The 18592-nt window shown below is 31.6% G+C and overlaps 2 protein-coding genes across 2 annotated transcripts; one reads left to right on the top strand and one right to left on the bottom strand.

Moving 5' to 3' along the window:
• The first annotated feature begins 1626 nt into the window (after positions 1–1626).
• Positions 1627–12393, top strand: LOC134271983 (multiple epidermal growth factor-like domains protein 10). Its single transcript, XM_062754219.1, has 10 exons — positions 1627–2592; positions 7055–7150; positions 7471–7608; positions 7992–8129; positions 8714–8854; positions 8977–9011; positions 9295–9463; positions 10990–11085; positions 11390–11501; positions 11632–12393. Exons 1-10 carry the CDS (start codon positions 2535–2537, stop codon positions 12143–12145), a joined length of 1497 nt encoding a protein of 498 aa, XP_062610203.1. The 5' UTR covers positions 1627–2534; the 3' UTR covers positions 12146–12393.
• A 2543-nt stretch (positions 12394–14936) lies between these two features.
• Positions 14937–17869, bottom strand: LOC134271984 (multiple epidermal growth factor-like domains protein 10). The gene is made up of 4 exons (XM_062754220.1): positions 17726–17869; positions 16336–16728; positions 15753–16172; positions 14937–14965 (listed from the first exon to the last, which is right to left on the bottom strand). The coding sequence occupies exons 1-4, from the start codon at positions 17781–17783 to the stop codon at positions 14937–14939; spliced, it is 900 nt and encodes a 299-aa protein (XP_062610204.1). The 5' UTR covers positions 17784–17869.
• Between the last annotated feature and the right edge of the window lie 723 nt (positions 17870–18592).

Raw genomic sequence — 18592 nt, 5'->3', positions numbered from 1 at the left:
AGCAGAGCAAACATCAGAGGTGGGATCAGGTGCCATGGATTAGTGAGCATCCCCCTCCGACCAGTCACACCCGCCGTGCACTCCTTGCAATGAGCAGGAAAAAAAAAAAGGAAAAATCCGTCGTCGATTCAATGTATAAATAATGGACGAACCATAAGTATAAAAAAGTCAGTCAGCATTTGACTCAATGGTAAACTATATTTGCTGAAAAAATTATTATATCGACAATAAAACTTACAAAATGATGGCTTTAAACAGAATGCTGATATTCCTTACCTTAATCATCTACACTGCTGTATGAGATAGGGAAGTTGATGATAGAAAAGTTAAAGTCGTCAAGTTTATCATATAGCTTGGTTGTTAGATTACCATTAATGTTTTTTCAAATAAAATATCCAAGTATGAAGCAGAAGTGTCGGACTCTGTGGTATCTTTTATCTGAAGCTCACCAGGATATATCGTATCAACGTAAGAATGGAAATCACCATTGGTAATTGAAAATGCGTCGTCGATATATCTAAATGTCGAGTTGAAGGCCACAGGAAGTGATTTCTTCTTTTCACGCATAAGATTTTGCACAAAATCTTCTTCATATGAATATAAAAATAGGTCTACTAATTACGGAGCGCAATTGGTACCAATAGCAATTCAAATAGATTGTTGGAATACATGGTCTCCAAAAACCACATACGAGATACATATTGTCATTCAGAAACTTAAGAATCTCTTTGGTGTCAACTTCAGAGTACATGTGTGTGCAATTAGAATGTGTTTTAACAAAATAATTTTGCAAATGAGCAATGACCAGGTAGGTAAATTTACGAGTTCCATTTTTATTGAGAAAGTAGCTCTCAATGATATCACGAAGCCTGGACTTTAATTCATCGTGGGGAATGATTGTGTATAAAGTTGAAAAGTCGTAAGTTTTTAAGCTGTTTATTTTTGTAAAATCTTGTATTTTCAGATTGTCCAAAAGAACTTTGGCATTTTTGAGTATCCACATCTGATTCACACCACTCCTTGACTATATTGTTACAAAGGACTCTTGATGGTTTTCCTTCACTACTGTAAATATCTAAGTGAGGAGTAACGAAAGAGGCTTGGTTGAACATTTACTGGAACCCGGAAAGTATCTTTGTTTATTTGGATTTTTATAAATCTTCGAAATCCAATTTATCTGGAGTAGTTCAAATCCATGTTATAGAAATAACTACTTGTATTACTTTTCCATGTAACTATTTCAATACTCAGATGACATATAATACCCTTTTTTATCATCTCTTCTTTAAAGTAAATTGTATCTAAATTCATGATTGATATCATACTTGTAATATAATTTATTATATAGCCTATATTGATTGTTTGATAAACTATTTCAACCTAAGCTGCTGGAGTTTGTCTTGACTTCATTCTGAGAGAACCCTGTAACAATGACTTTAAGTCACAGTGTGAAAGAAAATTCGGACGTTCTGCAAAACTCTCGTTTTCTTTTCCTTCAATTAAAAAAGAATGCCATAAAATATACAACTTAGACCCTTTAAGAATATACAGACATAGTTAACAAGGTGTCTGAGAGTGTTGCCCTAGCAATATTTGTACCTTGCCAGCAAATGTAGTCTTTTTTCCATTAAGAAAGTGAAAATGTGATGAAATGAAAATACCATTTTTCCGTAAAAATTCATTGAAGCAAAATAAATAGCAAACTTGATATATAACTCATCAAGGTAAAATAGCATACAAAAGTCACCATTATGTTTTTCAGCGTTAAGAAGAAAATTTGTCGACGAATCTTAGAAAATTTAAAAGTCATAATTCTCTCAAAAATCATTTAAACAGAACTAAATGCAAACTTGACATGTAGTTCACATCAATTCATATGAAACACGGACCTACAAAACATCAGAGGTGTGATCAGGTGCCATAGAGGAGTAAAAATCCCCTGCCCACCGGTTGCCGTGTGTTCCTTTTTATGATCGGGAAATAACAGGAAAATCTAATAAACAATATAAAAGGAAAAATATTCGGGGAAAAAATAAAAATTTTTCACAATAAAAAGTGTGTTACTACGTTAATAATGAAATGTATCTTTCGTTTGATGTGCTTAGTTGTTGTGATTTTTTTTTCTTTGTTTATTTTTTGTTTTTTTTAAACCGTATAAGTAGAATTTTTAGCGGGGATTTAACTTTGGCATTATTAGCGAGTGTGCCAAGATTGTTAAATTGAATATCGCCGAAAGTTAATTGCGCTTTATTTGTTATAGCTTCTTTAGTGCGCTTTTCAAAATCGCTTAAATTACATTCGCTAAAAATAAAATACCAATTTTTTAGGACAAATCGCTAAATTTGCGTCTCGCTAAAATTTCCACTTATACGGTATAAAAGTATATTGTGAAAATTAGGTCTCACATAAATTCGGAAATAACTATGATTTGTTTAACCTTACTGCCTCATTCATTAAAGAAATGCTATAACTATCTTAATTTTTTCTTCCCGTTTGTAAGTTATTCCGTATCAATTCACATGAACAGCTGAGAAATGTTGTTTTATTTTCTTAGCAAATTAATATTGATCGGAAATATAGTAAATGCTTATGGTAAGATAATTTCTTTTCATTAATATAAATCACATTTTTTTAATGCATTTTAATGAATTTGTGTCTCTATCGTTTTTTTTGTTTTCGTTGGGGTTTTTGTATCTTTTTTCTAAGATAACATACAAAAACACATGTTTTACATCATTTATAAACTTAAGGAATTCAATATATAATGAAGGATTTCAAACAATGTTAGATAGTTTTAAACTAGTTAAAAATGCATTGCTAGATAACGATTAAAATAAAATATACCACATTCACAAGACTGATAACATGTTTTGCACGTTAAAAGTTTTTTTTTTGAGTTATCTGCCCTAGAAGGATTTTTTTATTTCTCAAATTTCCTGTGGTAAATAATTACATTTCATACTTTAATAAAAAGGGAGTTTATGCATATTTTCACCAAGATATTGGTTTGAAATTCAAATTAATTTCAAAAATATCTTTAAAAAAAAAACTTGCGCTGCCCATAGATCTCAATGAAAAATTCAAGGTGCAATTAATTGGACATTAATAAAATTTTTTATAAATTCCTTTGGTGGACCTGATTTCATTGAAAATGATCGAAAAAATAAATTTCTAGAAAATAAAGAAATAATAAACCTTCTGTCACGTTTAGATTTCTACCCTTCTGAAACCATCCTCATTATCCTATACAAATATTTTCCACTTTAAATTCCAATTTTGTACAAATTTGAATTTCAAAAAATTAAGGTACATTGGTACTCTGATAAGAGAGATAACCTTTAATGACACAAATGTCTATTATCCCTTTATAAATTTGTCAAATTTAAGTGCCTTTTTTGTCAAATTTTGCCACGCAAGCCATGCTTTAACTGTTTGTATTTTATTCAGCATATACATTTCCTTTGGAAAATCATAAAAGTTAAAGAAAAAATTCCATATGAGTGAGCAGAGGGTTTATGCACCTTAAAAAACTTTGCGGTAAAACTTGTGTGTATGAAAACATGACCCAAATTATTATTTTCAAAATTTTTGACAAAATTAGAAATTTTGTTTGAATCATCTGTCCTTAAAAACGTAATTTGTAAATTTCTTCCTACCTATCCTTAAATCAAAGGTTGTTTCAAAAATACAGAGTTGTTGATTTATATTTCATAATATGATGTTTCAACAATCTTAAACAAACTTAAACCAAAAAAAGTTACTGTAAACAGAAAAATCAAACAAAAGACAAATCTTTTTTCTTCTTTTATCTGCTTATTTTTTAAAACTTTTCTTAAAAAAAAATTACTTCTTTAATTTTTAATTTGAATGTAACTAAAACATCTTAATTAAACATGTACAGTACTATGTAATTTTTACGAAAGCTAATTTTGGACATATTAAAATATATTAATGAAATCGATTGTATACCGTTTAACGTCCCTCTCCAGAATATTTCAATGATATGGAGACGTCGCCATTGCCGGGAATGGCTGCAAATTTGGGCCTATGCTCGGCACTTACGGCCTTTGAGCAGAGAAGGATCTTTATCGTGCCACACCTGCTGTGACCCGGGCCTCGGTTTATACGGTCTCATCCGAAGGACCGCCCCATTTAGTCGCCTTTTACGACAAGCAAGGGGGTACTAGGGACATTTCTAACCCGGATCCCCACGGGGCTATGAAATCGATATAACAAATTGTCGTATTTCTTATAACGAGTTATATATTTGTAATAGTCAAATAAAGTTACTTAGTTTTTGTCATTTCTATTCCTTGCAGTAATATGCGGGGATTCACATGCTGATCATACTGATATCATAGGCAGTCATTTAAAGCTGATAATAATATGTAAATTTCTTGACGAGGAAAAGGGAAAAAAGATTTCAGATTAAACTATAATAAGGAAAATTGAAATCAACAGAAATCATCTAGTGTATATCTTATTTATGTATAAGGGGGAGCTAAGGAAGTGTAAGACTCCCTACCCTTATATTATCAAAATAGCAATCTCGAAATCTAATTCTATAAAATATCTGTTAATATCGATATAAGAATTTACACATTTCTGGGAAAAAGATGGGGAAATAATGTTATTGATTATTTTTGTGGTGGGGATTGCTAAAGAATTTTCACTTCACCCGGGATTCAGTAAAAGCTCCTGTTCAATGTATTTCCTATTGTATAGCTGTATAGATTTACAAACATGTTTTCAGAAAATAGAGAGACATAAGCAATTAGATCATAGGGATAGTCATATCACACTGTTTCCATTACAACTTTTGTAGAGGGTAGGACAAAATATCTTTTTGCCCCCCCCCCCTCTTTTAAAAATCTAAGTATTATATCCCAACAATAAAGAATAATTAAAGTTTTAAAGTAAATTTTCTGGTTTTTTTTTTTTTTTTTTTTTTTTGTCAACTATTTCTTTTGGGTAACCCCATCCTCTCTTTCTGAAAACTTTTTGTCTTAGCTGCAATGAGGCACATATTATTTCACATTATTCTCATAGGAGTAGCATTTCATGCTTTAATGAATGAAAGACCTAGAGAAAGGAGAAGCTGTCATTATTATATTTGTCATAATCTATTTATTCTTTATTTTAAAAAAAGTTGATTATTTCATCAAAGAGGGAAAATATTGAACTATATTAATTACTAGACATATTTTTATATGAATTAGAACGATGTAAATTGATATCTTCTTCAATGGGGATAATTTAACCGATCATGCCACATCTTCTTCAATACGAGGGCCGTTCAAAAATTACGAATTATTTACTCTTACAGAATATAGTTTTAAAATTTCAAACATCTGGTTTTTTTCCTTGTCAACTTATCGGTATTTCTTTTGGGTTGAACCCCATTTAACTCTCTTTTCTAAAATTCGCGATATTTTTCAAAACTTTTTGTCTTTAAATTGCAATGAATGTACATATTACTTTATATTTGAAGTACTCATAGAAATATATTTTTTCATGCTTTGATGAATGAAAGACCTAGAGAAAGGAGAAACTGTCATTATTATATTGGTCATAAAATATTTATTCCTTATTTAAAAAAAAATAGAAAAGTTAACTTTAGCCGGACTGTAAATGATTTCATATCACACTATATCTCATAAGTAGTTTTTGGTTTTAAAACAAATAAAGAATATTCTTTACTTGTTTAATAATTTTAAGCTTGAACATCTGTTTTGATGTTGATGAAAGGTTAAACTATACAGGTACTCAAGTGTGAATTGATATTTTCTTGTTTGTGACAAGATTTTGCTGGGATAATGTAACCGACCAATTTACAACATTTTGATATGAAATTTTGAAGACCATCTTCTTTTATATTATTTGTGAAATTCTCTGTAATCATACAGGAAATAATTAAATATTCATACATGGAAAATTGTGCATACGCCGTCAATAAATCTGTGAGATGTGGTTTTTCCTAGCATTCCTACGCCTGAGTAGTTATTTGAAGAAAAATACATGTATATTGAAACTTTTCCCTAGAAATACTAGCCTAGCATACTTCTATCAAAATAAAAATTTATAACAGATTACATGTTGATAAGATAATAATAAGTAAGACAATGTAAAAAATATTAACACAAATGTAGTTAACTTTTCGCTTCCGTGTACCAGTGAGGGAAATTATATTTAATTTTTGTCTTAAGCCATAATACTCATTCTTCGCACTTCAGTTCTCACTTTTGGTATCCTTTCACACACACACGCACACAAAAAAACATTCAAACGTATTTAAACTTACTTTGGGTATCCTTTCACACACAAAAGAAACATTTACGTCCTTGTATTAACGTAAAAACAATTTAAACTTTTATTTTTAATTATTAAAAAAAGGGTAGATAACTCTTACCAGAATTCAAGGTCATAAATGAGGACACATACCACTATATATACTAATAGTAATAAATAGAAATCATGTCTAAATAAACTAAGTATTCAATGCCTACATATCTGTTATGTATATAATTTCAATGAATTTGATCCTATAAGGGACTGATTATCTTAAAAAGATGTGCCGATCTTTCGTCGTCATTACCATTTTTATAGAATGAATCATTTACAACATCAATCTTATAAACATAATGATACTTTATATATGCTATGTATACCAGAGGTATTTATTCAATACCTATACCCTTCTACAGAGATTATATTTAGTAAATTCCAAATAATAATCATATAATTATAAAAAAAATCCTTTAGTTATTGCAATACACGTATACATTTTAATCATATAATTTTTTTGCATGTTATATCGGGTTAACATAAAAGATAGAAAAGCTTTTGTATTGTATTTCATCGTCTGATGTATATGTCACCTTGACAGATATTTCTTTCAACTTGTCATACAGTTATGTCGACATTTTGGCATATACATGTAAAGATGTGTGCCAAATGTGAAGATAATTTTATTTGTTTTCTATATATTTAATTGAAAACACCATATTTGTATGAACTAAAATTTGTATTCAGTATTTCATTTTTATCTCTACAGCCTTCTGGACCGACACAATCTCTAGACATATTGAGAGAGATAGAAGAGAGGCAGACAACATATCCACCTTATCTACCTTCAAAATAAATAAAACAGGTGAAGCTCTACTATTGCAGTTATATGTGATCCTATATCACAGATTTCCAAGTCACTTATCAATTGATATAAATTTTCTCTGGCTGAAAATATTACACATCTACATTCTTTTTTCAAAAACACAAATTGAACGTTTAAGATGAAAGATAAAAATACTTGACATTGGTCATATTGGTATGAAAATGTTTTCAAACCTTTCTGATATAATCATGTATTAACAAAAAAAATCTGAATAAATATACATGCACTCGGTACCTTTCAGGCTATATGCATATAAAAAATACTGAAACATATATAATTATTCATAATTCTGCAAATAGAATGTAATACATCTGGTGAATATGGAGAAAACTGCACTCTATCATGTCCCGAGAATTGTCAGGAAGGTCATTGTAACATTGAAGATGGGACGTGTCTTGAATGTGTTGTCGGATACCAAGGACCACATTGTGAGGAGGGTACGTAGGAGAGAGAGAGAGAGAGAGAGAGAGAGAGAGAGAGAGAGAGAGAGAGAGAGAGAGAGAGAGAGAGAGAGAGAGAGATGCATTTTAAAGTGAAAACTTTTTATCTAATGTATGAAGGTTGTTTTTTTTTTGTTTTGTTTTTTTGTTTTTTTTTTTTTTTATTATTTCAATTGTCATTTTTTAATACTGATTCGAAATCCATGAAATATTAAAAAAGTATTTAGCAGAAATTGTTATTTATTTGTTTTTTTTGTCAAAAATATTTTACAAGGAATTAAATTTTTTTAAAAAATCCATCAAATGATTATAGGTACTACTTTTCTTCTTGTATTTATATGCAAAAAAAAAAAATAATAATCGTATATATTATGTTGTAGAATGTGACGGTCTGATGTACGGACAGAATTGCAATCAATCATGTGGCTCCTGTTTGAAGTCAGAACAGTGTCATCACATAAATGGCACATGTACAGATGGGTGTGACAGAGGTTATGAAGGCGAAATGTGTACAGAAGGTATAAAAGTGTTCAATAACTCCACAAACTATAGTAGCCCGCGTGGAGGAGTGGTTATAGCGTCTGATCTTGAGTCGCAAAGTACACCTAAGGGATTGATCATTATGTAGCTTGTTGAGAGAATTTTTCACTCAAATGGAGACGCCACCACTTGCCGATGGAGAGCTGCACGTTTTGTTCATACTTGGCACTCAGAGCCATTGAGCAGTAATAGATCTTTTTCGTGCCAGCACCTACTGCAACATGGGGCCTCGGTCAATATAGTCCCAATTGAAGGATCAGTCTAAACATCTCACGATGGGAATCAAAACCGCAACGTAAGGATCGACTCCTTACCTCGCGAATCTAGAGCAGACGTTCTGACCACTGCGTCACACGGACGACTCCTTTGTCCGAATACTGTTTAAAAAATTTATACTTCTTTTGGGCTATAAACACATCTATTTGTTAATATATAGCATTTTACAACAGCTTACACATGTACCTCCAGTTAAATGGACATTCAAACAAATTTCAAGAAGACATTTACACATATCGAGGAAAGTTCATATTATTTCTTACTTTTGAGTTTATTTCCGTTTTAGAATGTCCAGTAGGACGCTATGGGTATAATTGTGAGGACACATGTAGTATTAACTGTGGCGTCCCTAGTAGATGTAACAGGGTGACAGGGGAATGTCAAGATGGATGTCAGGCAGGATTTAAGGACCTTATATGTGACAAAAGTAAGCATTATTTTGGTAAACAAAATGTGTATAGATATAACATGTATAACACTCGATGTAATTTTTCAGAAAGACTAAAAAGAACAAAAAAAAAACATGAAATTTGTCAATAATAATTATAGATTGTTACTGTAAGGATGATTTTATATTGACAAAAGTCTGAGAACATTGCTAGAAAGATCAATTTTACATTTACATAGATATATATCTCTTTTCTGTTTTTCCTTTATTTTGATTATGGAGAACTAATAATCACTTTATCGGTACATGAACTTTCCCATAGAACATACATTTTTAAATGACCATAATTGGGCTTTTTTCCATTATGTTTTTATGAAAATGTAATGAAAATTGTGTCCTATCCCCTCCACGTATCAAAAAAATATATTCTGACAAAACAATAAAAATGTAATAAATGAAGTTTTAAAGGCAATATCTAGGTATCAAATGAATCTAACATATCTTTTATAGAATGTGATGGGGGAAGTTTTGGACTGAACTGTACTCAGTCATGTGGAAATTGCTTTAGAAAAGAACAGTGTCATCACGTAAACGGGACATGCTTCAATGGCTGCAATAAGGGTTACCAAGGAGACACTTGTACACAAGGTGACGTACATGTATACATAAAATCCTTTCATAAATTATGCATATTATAATGGTATGATTATTGTTAAGTATATCAAGACAATTTCTGAGCAAAGGCATTGGTTTAAAAAATATTTTTAACCTGGTTGAAAACTGTGTTGAGGTGTCTTAAAAGGGGTAATTTTGATATCTTATATTATACTTTCATAGACATTCCTTCACTACAAAGGCTTTAACTTACGCAAGCGAAAAATCAAGGTCTGAAAAGTTCTAGTATAATGATATATTTTAGCGTTTCAACAAAGCACTAAGATGAAAATGTGGAGATATCGAACAGTAGTGGAGCTCAAAAGTCCATAAAACCATACAAAATAGGAACAGAGATATTACGGACTCCCAAAATCAGAGATAGGATCATGGAGGATTGAGCATCGACCCGCCGTGTGCTTCTTGTCATGTTTATGAATAATGGAAAAATCTGGCAAGGCCTAAAATAATGGCCTGAAAAAAGTCAGTCAGCCTTTATGACTTAACGATATATTGTACTTGCCTGTATCGACCGTCGAACTTACGAAAAAAGGGCTCTAAACGAGACTGCTGATGTTCTTGCTTCATCAATTCTTTGTCAATTACTTACCTTGTTTAAGAAATTGTTTATATTAGGTAACAATAAAAACTTAATATGAATTTCAACCTTTGCGATATACAGAGATTAGAAATAATATGTATGCACGCAGTAGTGCAGAACAATTTTTCAACCAAAGAAGTTTGACAATTTAATCTGAGAGTATAATAAATAGAATAGATATTGCCTGCTCATTAACACAAAAAATGAAACAAGAAGATATAAATATGTTTTACATATACAGTACAACACCTTTCAATCAACTACGGTTATAAAAATTTGACTCTTTTAAGGAATTGTGATTTAAGCATATCTGATAGGCTAACAAAAATATCCTATTGCGTATACGTATATACATGTAACTGTGATAGTATATATTTATATTTAATTTTTAGTATTGTTTACATAAAAAATTATCGAGAGTATAATTTTCAGTTATTACATAAACAGGATTTTATATATTCTAGGTTAATTTTTAGTTTAAGTCAGTCATGGGTTTCCATAGGTAGTGCAGAATATGGTGTTCATGGTTCAATAGTTTTTATTCCTGGTTGGTTAAATTTAGAGTCAAAGGTGAAAGTCTTAGAGGGCGTAGTGATATTGAAGTATTAGATACTCCTTCCTGTTTTGTACACTGTATAAATGTGTTGATATTAGAGATTTTAGATTCTACTGACCTTGACAGAAAAGGGTTCCTAACCATAGCTGCTATTATATTAATGTAAAGAACGATGGCTCTAATACCATATATTTGAGCCTGTTTGACTTTATGTGTAATTAATAAATTCATCTGTTACACCTACACCATAGTTGTATCTATAATTTGAAAAAACCGTAACATAACAAAGCAAAGAAAGGCATTTCTTAAGAAGTATGTTTTACTGTATATGTCATTGTGAATTATTTTGATTATTTTTTCCAGTGTGTCCAAACAGACGGTATGGATACAACTGCGAAGAAACCTGTACCAACTGTAGCGTTGTCAGGAGATGTGATGCAAGATCAGGGAAATGTAACGGTATATAAACAACCGAATTTGATTTTGTCTACAAGATCTTGAAAATTATGCCCATTCTAATGCAATTTATCATTTTGTTTGTTGTTTATGCCTTATTTTGTTGAGTTTTCTTACATAAAATACGTCATGGGGCATTATGATTTTGCGTCATTCTAGTCTCAATAAAAATCTTTCTCTCTCGTTAATGTTCTTTTTACTCCTTCAAACATCAGTCCATTAGCCAATCAAAACGTCTTTTACAAAACAATTGCATTAGAATGTAAGATTTATTATAAAGATTTACGTTTGAATTACGTCGTTGCAGTGATAAAAGAATCATTGGATTCTGATACAAGTGACGAGAACCTTTACTTAGTGTACGGATTGATAGCTTCTCTTCTCTCAAGTGTTGGCTTAAATGTCGTTTTAATTATCTGGTGAGAGTTTTTGTACATTCTCTTCCTTCTAACCTCCGTCCTAGTTAATTATTTAAATATACTTAAAACTTTCATTTTCTCACTTTTTTCTTAATTCAAAGATATTAAAAGAAATAAGATATATATTTAGGAGCTGTAGAAAGAAAACGCGCAAACGGAAGACTCGCCAAGAGAAGATAACTACACCGATACCTAGAAAATTGAATACACAGATCAAAGTTGAAGAACGTGTAGTACATGCAAGTGACGATCTAGATGACAGAGAGAAATCCACAGCGCCTTCAAAATCACAGAAATCACATATCAAAGACGAAGCTGAAGATGATACAGTATATGAAGATGGTGTAGAATATGAAGAAATAGGTCTAATAGAGAAATCGACAACACCTACAAAAACACAGATCAAAGACAAAGTTGAAGATGGAGTAGTATATGAAGACCAAGAGCAAACAGAAATATACCGAGCGCCTTCAAAATTACAGAAAACACAGATCAAAGACAAAGTTGAAGATGATGTAGAATATGAAGACCAAGAGCAAACAAAGATATCCACAGCACCTTCAAAACTGAAAACACAGATTAATGACGAAGTTGAAGATGATGTAGAATATGAAGACCCGGAGCAAACAAAGATATCCACATAGCCTTCAAAACTGAAAACACAGATCAAAGACGAAGTTGAAGATGGAGTAGTATATGAAGACCCCACAGCGCCTTCAAAATTGAGAACAAAGATCAACTATGAAGCTGACGATGGAGTGGTATATGAAGACCAAATTCAAACAAATCAGTGGTCAATTTATGAATATTAACATTTGACTGATGTTGCAGTATTAAAATACATGAGCCTTATATGCATGTAACATATAACTTCAATGTAAACACTTTTATACATGTATGTGCTTGTGTTAAATAAAACAAATAAAAAGGAGCATTCAAATCTCAAAATACAAAACTGTCTTAATATTCACAGTATGTTTTTTGTTGCTCGATATTTCTGTTGTTTTTTTTGTACTCAAAAAGGAGATATGAACATTCAGCATGAATACCTTTCCTATTATTATACAATTAATAGTTATCTCAATATCTTAGGCATAATCTTTTCTCGCATCTCTTTCCAGTATAATAAAAATTACATTTACCCAAATACAGTCTCCACTTCTCTCAACATGCTCAATGGAAAAGGGGCAAGTTGATGAGCATTAAATTTGCACACGTATATATCTTCCCAATATTCCGTTTTACATCCATATGTACAGAAGCCCTTAGAGTTACATTTCCAAAGATTACAGCTGGGGTTGCACTGTTTTCCTAAGATTGAAATAGCATATACGATTTTCCTTTAAAAAATAACTGACAGTGATGTAAGTTTTGAAGTAAGTAATTCTTAAATTATATGTTTTAAATTTTTTATTTTAAAATATAGGTTACTACCGTTTTACTAACAAATGTGGATGATTAAGAAAAAATAAAATTTGCAAACTACAATTCAACATCTTAGAAATGAAAAAGATTTCAATATCTAGAACTTTGAACTTACCATTTGATTTGATCGTAATTGTTTTCCTTACAGCCTGCTGTTCAGACAACGAACTCCCGATCCAACATTAAATGTGAAACCTTTTATAATCGATTCCAGAAGTGAAATTCGGAGGGGGTATTTTTTTTTCTTAATACAAAACAAGATGAGTTTGTGAAACATTGTGCCCCCGATGGTAACACAATTCTGGATTGGGACGTAGATTGAAGTTGTATACACTTAAACCCCAGTCATACTTCCATTACCACCAGCCGACAGGTTTTGAAGCAAAAATGTGATTCTACGGGTGACAGTTGGCAGTTCATCGGCTGTTGTCTTGCCCGATTTTGGCATCTTTTTCTGTCCGCCGACCAATTTTGTGTCCATCGGTCCAAGTTATATTTTTTCTGCGTCGGTGGCCGATTTCTTCAATTGAATTTATCCGTCCCCCAACCTTAGATCATCGTCCGACCTTCGGCGGTCAGTTTATTTTTTCTTGGACGTCCGTCGTTCGACAATAAGGGTGCCCAAATTTCGGCTCACGGTTTAAATCAAACTGTAGATCAGAGCTCGATGATCGGGCGACGATATGCCTGCCGACTAGCAAATATTTGACCTTTAAGGATAAATAATACAAACAAAAATATAATGCATGGATTGATATATACTTTGAGCGGAAATAACATAAATAATAACATAAATAATTAATCTGTAAGATACGAAGAAATCTTAAGTATGCTTTGCTGATAACATATTCGCTATTTGTTTTTTTTATGCAATTCTATACAAAATTTGGTACACATTTTCAACATAGTGTCACAATCGTATAAAGTTCTGCCACTCTTCCTTGCAAACATTACTCATGACACATTTCTGAATATTGCTGGTTACTAAAGAAAAAAAAGCATTTCTCGTGTTATTTATCCAAGTCATCTGTGTTCTTAGATATTAATGTGACTGCTCCGTGTCGCCCGATACTCATGTCGGCCGATAATGTTCTTTCAGCCGACAAGACCAGAAAAATTGAGTCAACCGATCATCGGCTTAAATGTGACCTAGGCATTACCCTTGACAGAGCAATAGTTATGAGTTAGGTTAAAGTTAAGACAACAGGCAGACAAACAGACTGACAGGTCAAAACAATATACATCCGGGATCTTTCGATTAGGGGGCTTGAAAAAAAACTTGGCAATTAATCACAAGCACGCTTATTGGAGTATAATAATATAATAAATATTCATGCTTCTTTGACAGAAGACCAGGATTAATCGTGAATTTCGATTGATTTCGAAATTGACATGTACATTCCATGCATTTTGCCATGCAAAAACGATACATTGCAAATCTGTATCAAACAATTTGCTTCGTCGTTTTGCTTTTTTCGTATATGATTAAGTAGTAAACACAATTATATTAATTTCTTTACAGTATTTGACTGACAGTAATATTTTTCAATATTGTTTACATATCTTGCTAGTCATTTATAATATTGTATGAATTGAATTTAGACATTTAATTGTATTAATGTTTTGGATTAATTCATAATAATGTAGATTCTCATTGATTTTTACAGTGATATTGTAAATTAAATTATTACTTATAAAGTATTAAAACCAACATAAGAAACATTTTCACTGTGTGCCGTTGGTTTTTTAGATGAAAATTAGTGAATTATGATAGCGTCAATACTACAAAGTATACATAGTTATATAACTTTTACAGTTAGGCATATTTACATGCCTCTGTAAGGTATAGAATACCTAAAAAGGTTATAGTTATTTCCATTCTTGAAAAAAAAAATTGTGTAATACACATTGTCTCCCTTACCTAACATGCATTGATGGCCCTGGTAGCCTCTTTTGCAGCCAAAGCAAGTACCGTTTTCTGCATGACAGTGTCCATCAAGACAATTATTGTTACACTTGATAGAAGTCAGGACTACAGTCTAAATTCAAACGAACTTTGTTAATGGCGTCAATTGTAAAAAATAAATGTATGTCAAAAGAATAATAATTTAATATATTTATCTTCGGGATTAACTATATAAATATTATCAAGGTGAAAAAAACACCAAAGCTGAATCGATACAATGACAAATGTTCTAAAATAATGTAAGGTACTCCTATCCTCAGGTTCTGAAAATCAGGCATAGACTAATTGAAAATGCTCACAAAAATATTTCTGAATTCTCAAAGTGATGTGTTTTACCAACGATAATTCTTCATCCTTAAAATCAATTATTTATTTAACTGAAATTGGTAAATCTCGAATAAATTTTCAGGTAATGTGAGTTAAAATACCAACTAGGCATTTTCGCATTCAATTTTAATCAACAAACACATATAATAAATAAAATTCATTGGTATGCAGGCTCTTAAAAATTTTGTACTTAAGCCTATTAGGTATTTTAGTTTCTTCTATTTACTTCCATCATTTTACAATGTATAATGCATAAAAATTTTCTCATCATTAGAAAAGACCATAAATCAATTCTAATTTGCTTGACAGTTCATTTTACCTTCCTGAAAACTTCAAATACCCTAGAAGGACATTGAGAGGTATAAAATGAAAATAGTTGAAAAAGATTTAATTTTCAAGCTTTGTTTTGAGATTTTTGAATAAAATTATGAAACATTAAAGAGTTATCCTTCCTAGCTGAGGTTCGGAATACCTAAAAACCGATTTTTAATTGTTAAAATATCACATTTCTCAAAAGTAAGTTTTTTACATACTTGTACATTTGTCCCCCTGCCATCCCTCTTTGCAAGTGCAGTTTCCCATGTGTCTATCACAAGTAATATTACAGCCAGGACTACAATCGTTTTGACACCCCTCTCCAAATTTTAGATCCACACACCCATTGTCACAGGATCCGTTGTTCTTGCTGCACGACAGATTTTCACAGTTAGCATTACAAGGCAGCTGACACTGATTACCGTAATAACCGTTAAGGCATCCTGCAATGCAGTCACCGGTTTCTCTATCGCAGGAAATGCGGCAGGAAGAGCTACAGGTCTTGTCACAGTAATCCCCAAAATACCCATCCACACAACCTTTATCACAGTACCCATTACTGTTACATGTATACATGTAACAATTGGCACTACAGTATCTTTCAAAGCAATTAAAACCATGATGTGGTGATAAACAACCTAAATATAAAATTATGCATCCTAGCTTTTTTGCAGTGAAATTCGTTTTAATTATTTTAAGAACAATATCGATTGAAAGAAATTATCATGTCAATATCTTCAAAATTCTTATGCTTATTGAAATAATTTATCAATACAATATGTTAATAAACAAAATTCTTACTGTCACACTTATTTTCTTTAAAGTTTGGTAAGCATCCTTCTTTGCAAATTCCAGTTGACTGGTAACACCTGTAATTAATGCATCCCCTACCACACGATTTTTCACAGTAAGGTCCATAATAACCGTCTATACAACCTTTTCTGCATAACCCGGTTTTGTGGGCACAACTTCTTTCTTTGCAAGTTGGGCATAACCTTTTCTCGCATCTCTTTCCAGTATAATGAAATTGACATATACCCCAAATACATAAGCCACTTCTCTCACAGGAAAAGCGGCAAGTCGATGGGCATAAGTGTGCACACGTATCTCCCCAATATTCCTCTTTACATCCATATGTACAGTAGCCCTTAGCGTTACATTCCCCAATATTACAATTGGGATTGCACTGTTTTCCTAAAATTGAAATAGAAAATACGATTTTCTTAAAATTGAAATAGAAAATACGATTTTCCTTTGAAAATCATTGACATTGTATAAGCAATGGTTCCTAGAAACTGATGTTAAGTCATTGAAAAACCTGATACTTATGTTTGTATTAAAATCGCTTGTACATCTGCAAGCTGTGTGACCTCACTTTCCCTGTTTTTAGTTTTTGTACACGTTATTTCAGTAAGTGATTGAACACAAATGCATCGTATGGACATTACAAATAATCGTCATTATCTTTCATATTTGAATGCATGGTTATTACATTGCTGCGTGTAATTTTATTTCTTATTTCAGGCCAATCAGTGCCCTATAGGAAATTTTATACTTCTTTAAAACAAGTAAAAATAAGGATGTATTACTTTTACAGCAAATACAATTTATCATTGAGTCAAATGCTGACTGACGTTTTTCATACTAATTGTTACTCCATTATTTATACACTGAATTGATGACGGGTTTTTCCGTTATTTTCCGATCATGACAAGGAGCACACGGCGGGTGTGACCGGTCAGCAGGGAATGCTCACTTCTCCGTGGCACCTGATCCCACCTCTGAAGTTTCAGAGGTCCGTACTTGCTCTGCTCCTATTTTGTATTGTTTTATGGATTCTGAGATTGAATACTGTTCGTTATCTCCATATCTTTCGATCAAAATTCTGCTCACGTGGTACATGTTTATGTGAAGAAAAAACATATCATAACAAGATATTCAGAATAAATAGCAGTGTCTAGAATATAAATACTGATTCAAAGACAATTTCAAACATTGTCTCAATGAAAGACAGTCTGGAATATTCGTATTTTTGTTCAATGATCTTCAATTCAGTTATTTAAAAATAACTGGCAGAAAAAAATCAATATGGTCGAAAAGAGCAATAAAGCATGAAAAACAATGCAGCAAAGGACCCTTATACAAAACAGTGAAATCTAATAAAAGCAAACTTAACACAGGATTAACATACCGTAACAATAAATAATGCCCAACAATAAAACAATCCACACTCGCCAAAGAGTAGCCATTCCAAATAAAGGAAGAAATTAAAATGAGAGCAATTCCTTTTCTATGTAGAATTATTTCTTTGTAAATCTAACAGTGTGTTGAAAACCTTGAGTGGGAAGTAGTATATACTTATATCTTAAAAGTATGTATAAACACTTAGATTTATACATCAACGCTAATAGAAAATATTTTTTTTTTCACAATTACAATGTAAATGTTTAAAGGCTTAAAATATATTTTAATGGTCATCGATTGTTTGAAGAGTAACATTCATGAATGTATCATCTGAAGCTCTATACTGTCCACACAATATCGAACAATGATCATAGGTAAATGTTATCAGGTATTTATATACTTTTAAACTCATTCAATTCATTACAATTAATATCAATTATGTATTAAAAGATGTTTGTGTGTACGTGTGAGGGTGTGTGAGAGGGTGTGACTACACAGTATATATTTTTAAGGCCTTAAGATAGAATTAAAGACACTCTTATTGCTACATGCACTCTTTTATGCACATGTAACGTAAAAGTCATATAATTCACCACACTTCGTTTGAAGTAGCACACTTAAGGTTTTAGTTATTTGTAAGTAGAGCTCTTGATGACAATGTGTTTCTTTGATATTAAAGATAAAATTGCTGGTTGATTACTTCCTCGTACTAAGCACTAAGCGAACTTAAGAAAAGCTTGATCCAAACTGCTTCTTTTAAATTAAAGGGATTCTTTCATATTTAAACCGATAAAAAGTTGGGAGAACACAATTGTTTTCTCAGGAGCGTTGATTTTGGGTATATCAGAATACCATAGAATACGTTGGAACCAAT

This window comes from Saccostrea cucullata, unplaced genomic scaffold, assembly GCF_032062105.1.
Source record: "Saccostrea cucullata isolate Sc308-1 unplaced genomic scaffold, CSIRO_AGI_Scuc_v1 ctg18722, whole genome shotgun sequence".
Lineage (NCBI taxonomy): Eukaryota > Metazoa > Mollusca > Bivalvia > Ostreida > Ostreidae > Saccostrea > Saccostrea cuccullata.
This window is presented reverse-complemented; position numbering and strand designations above follow the sequence as displayed.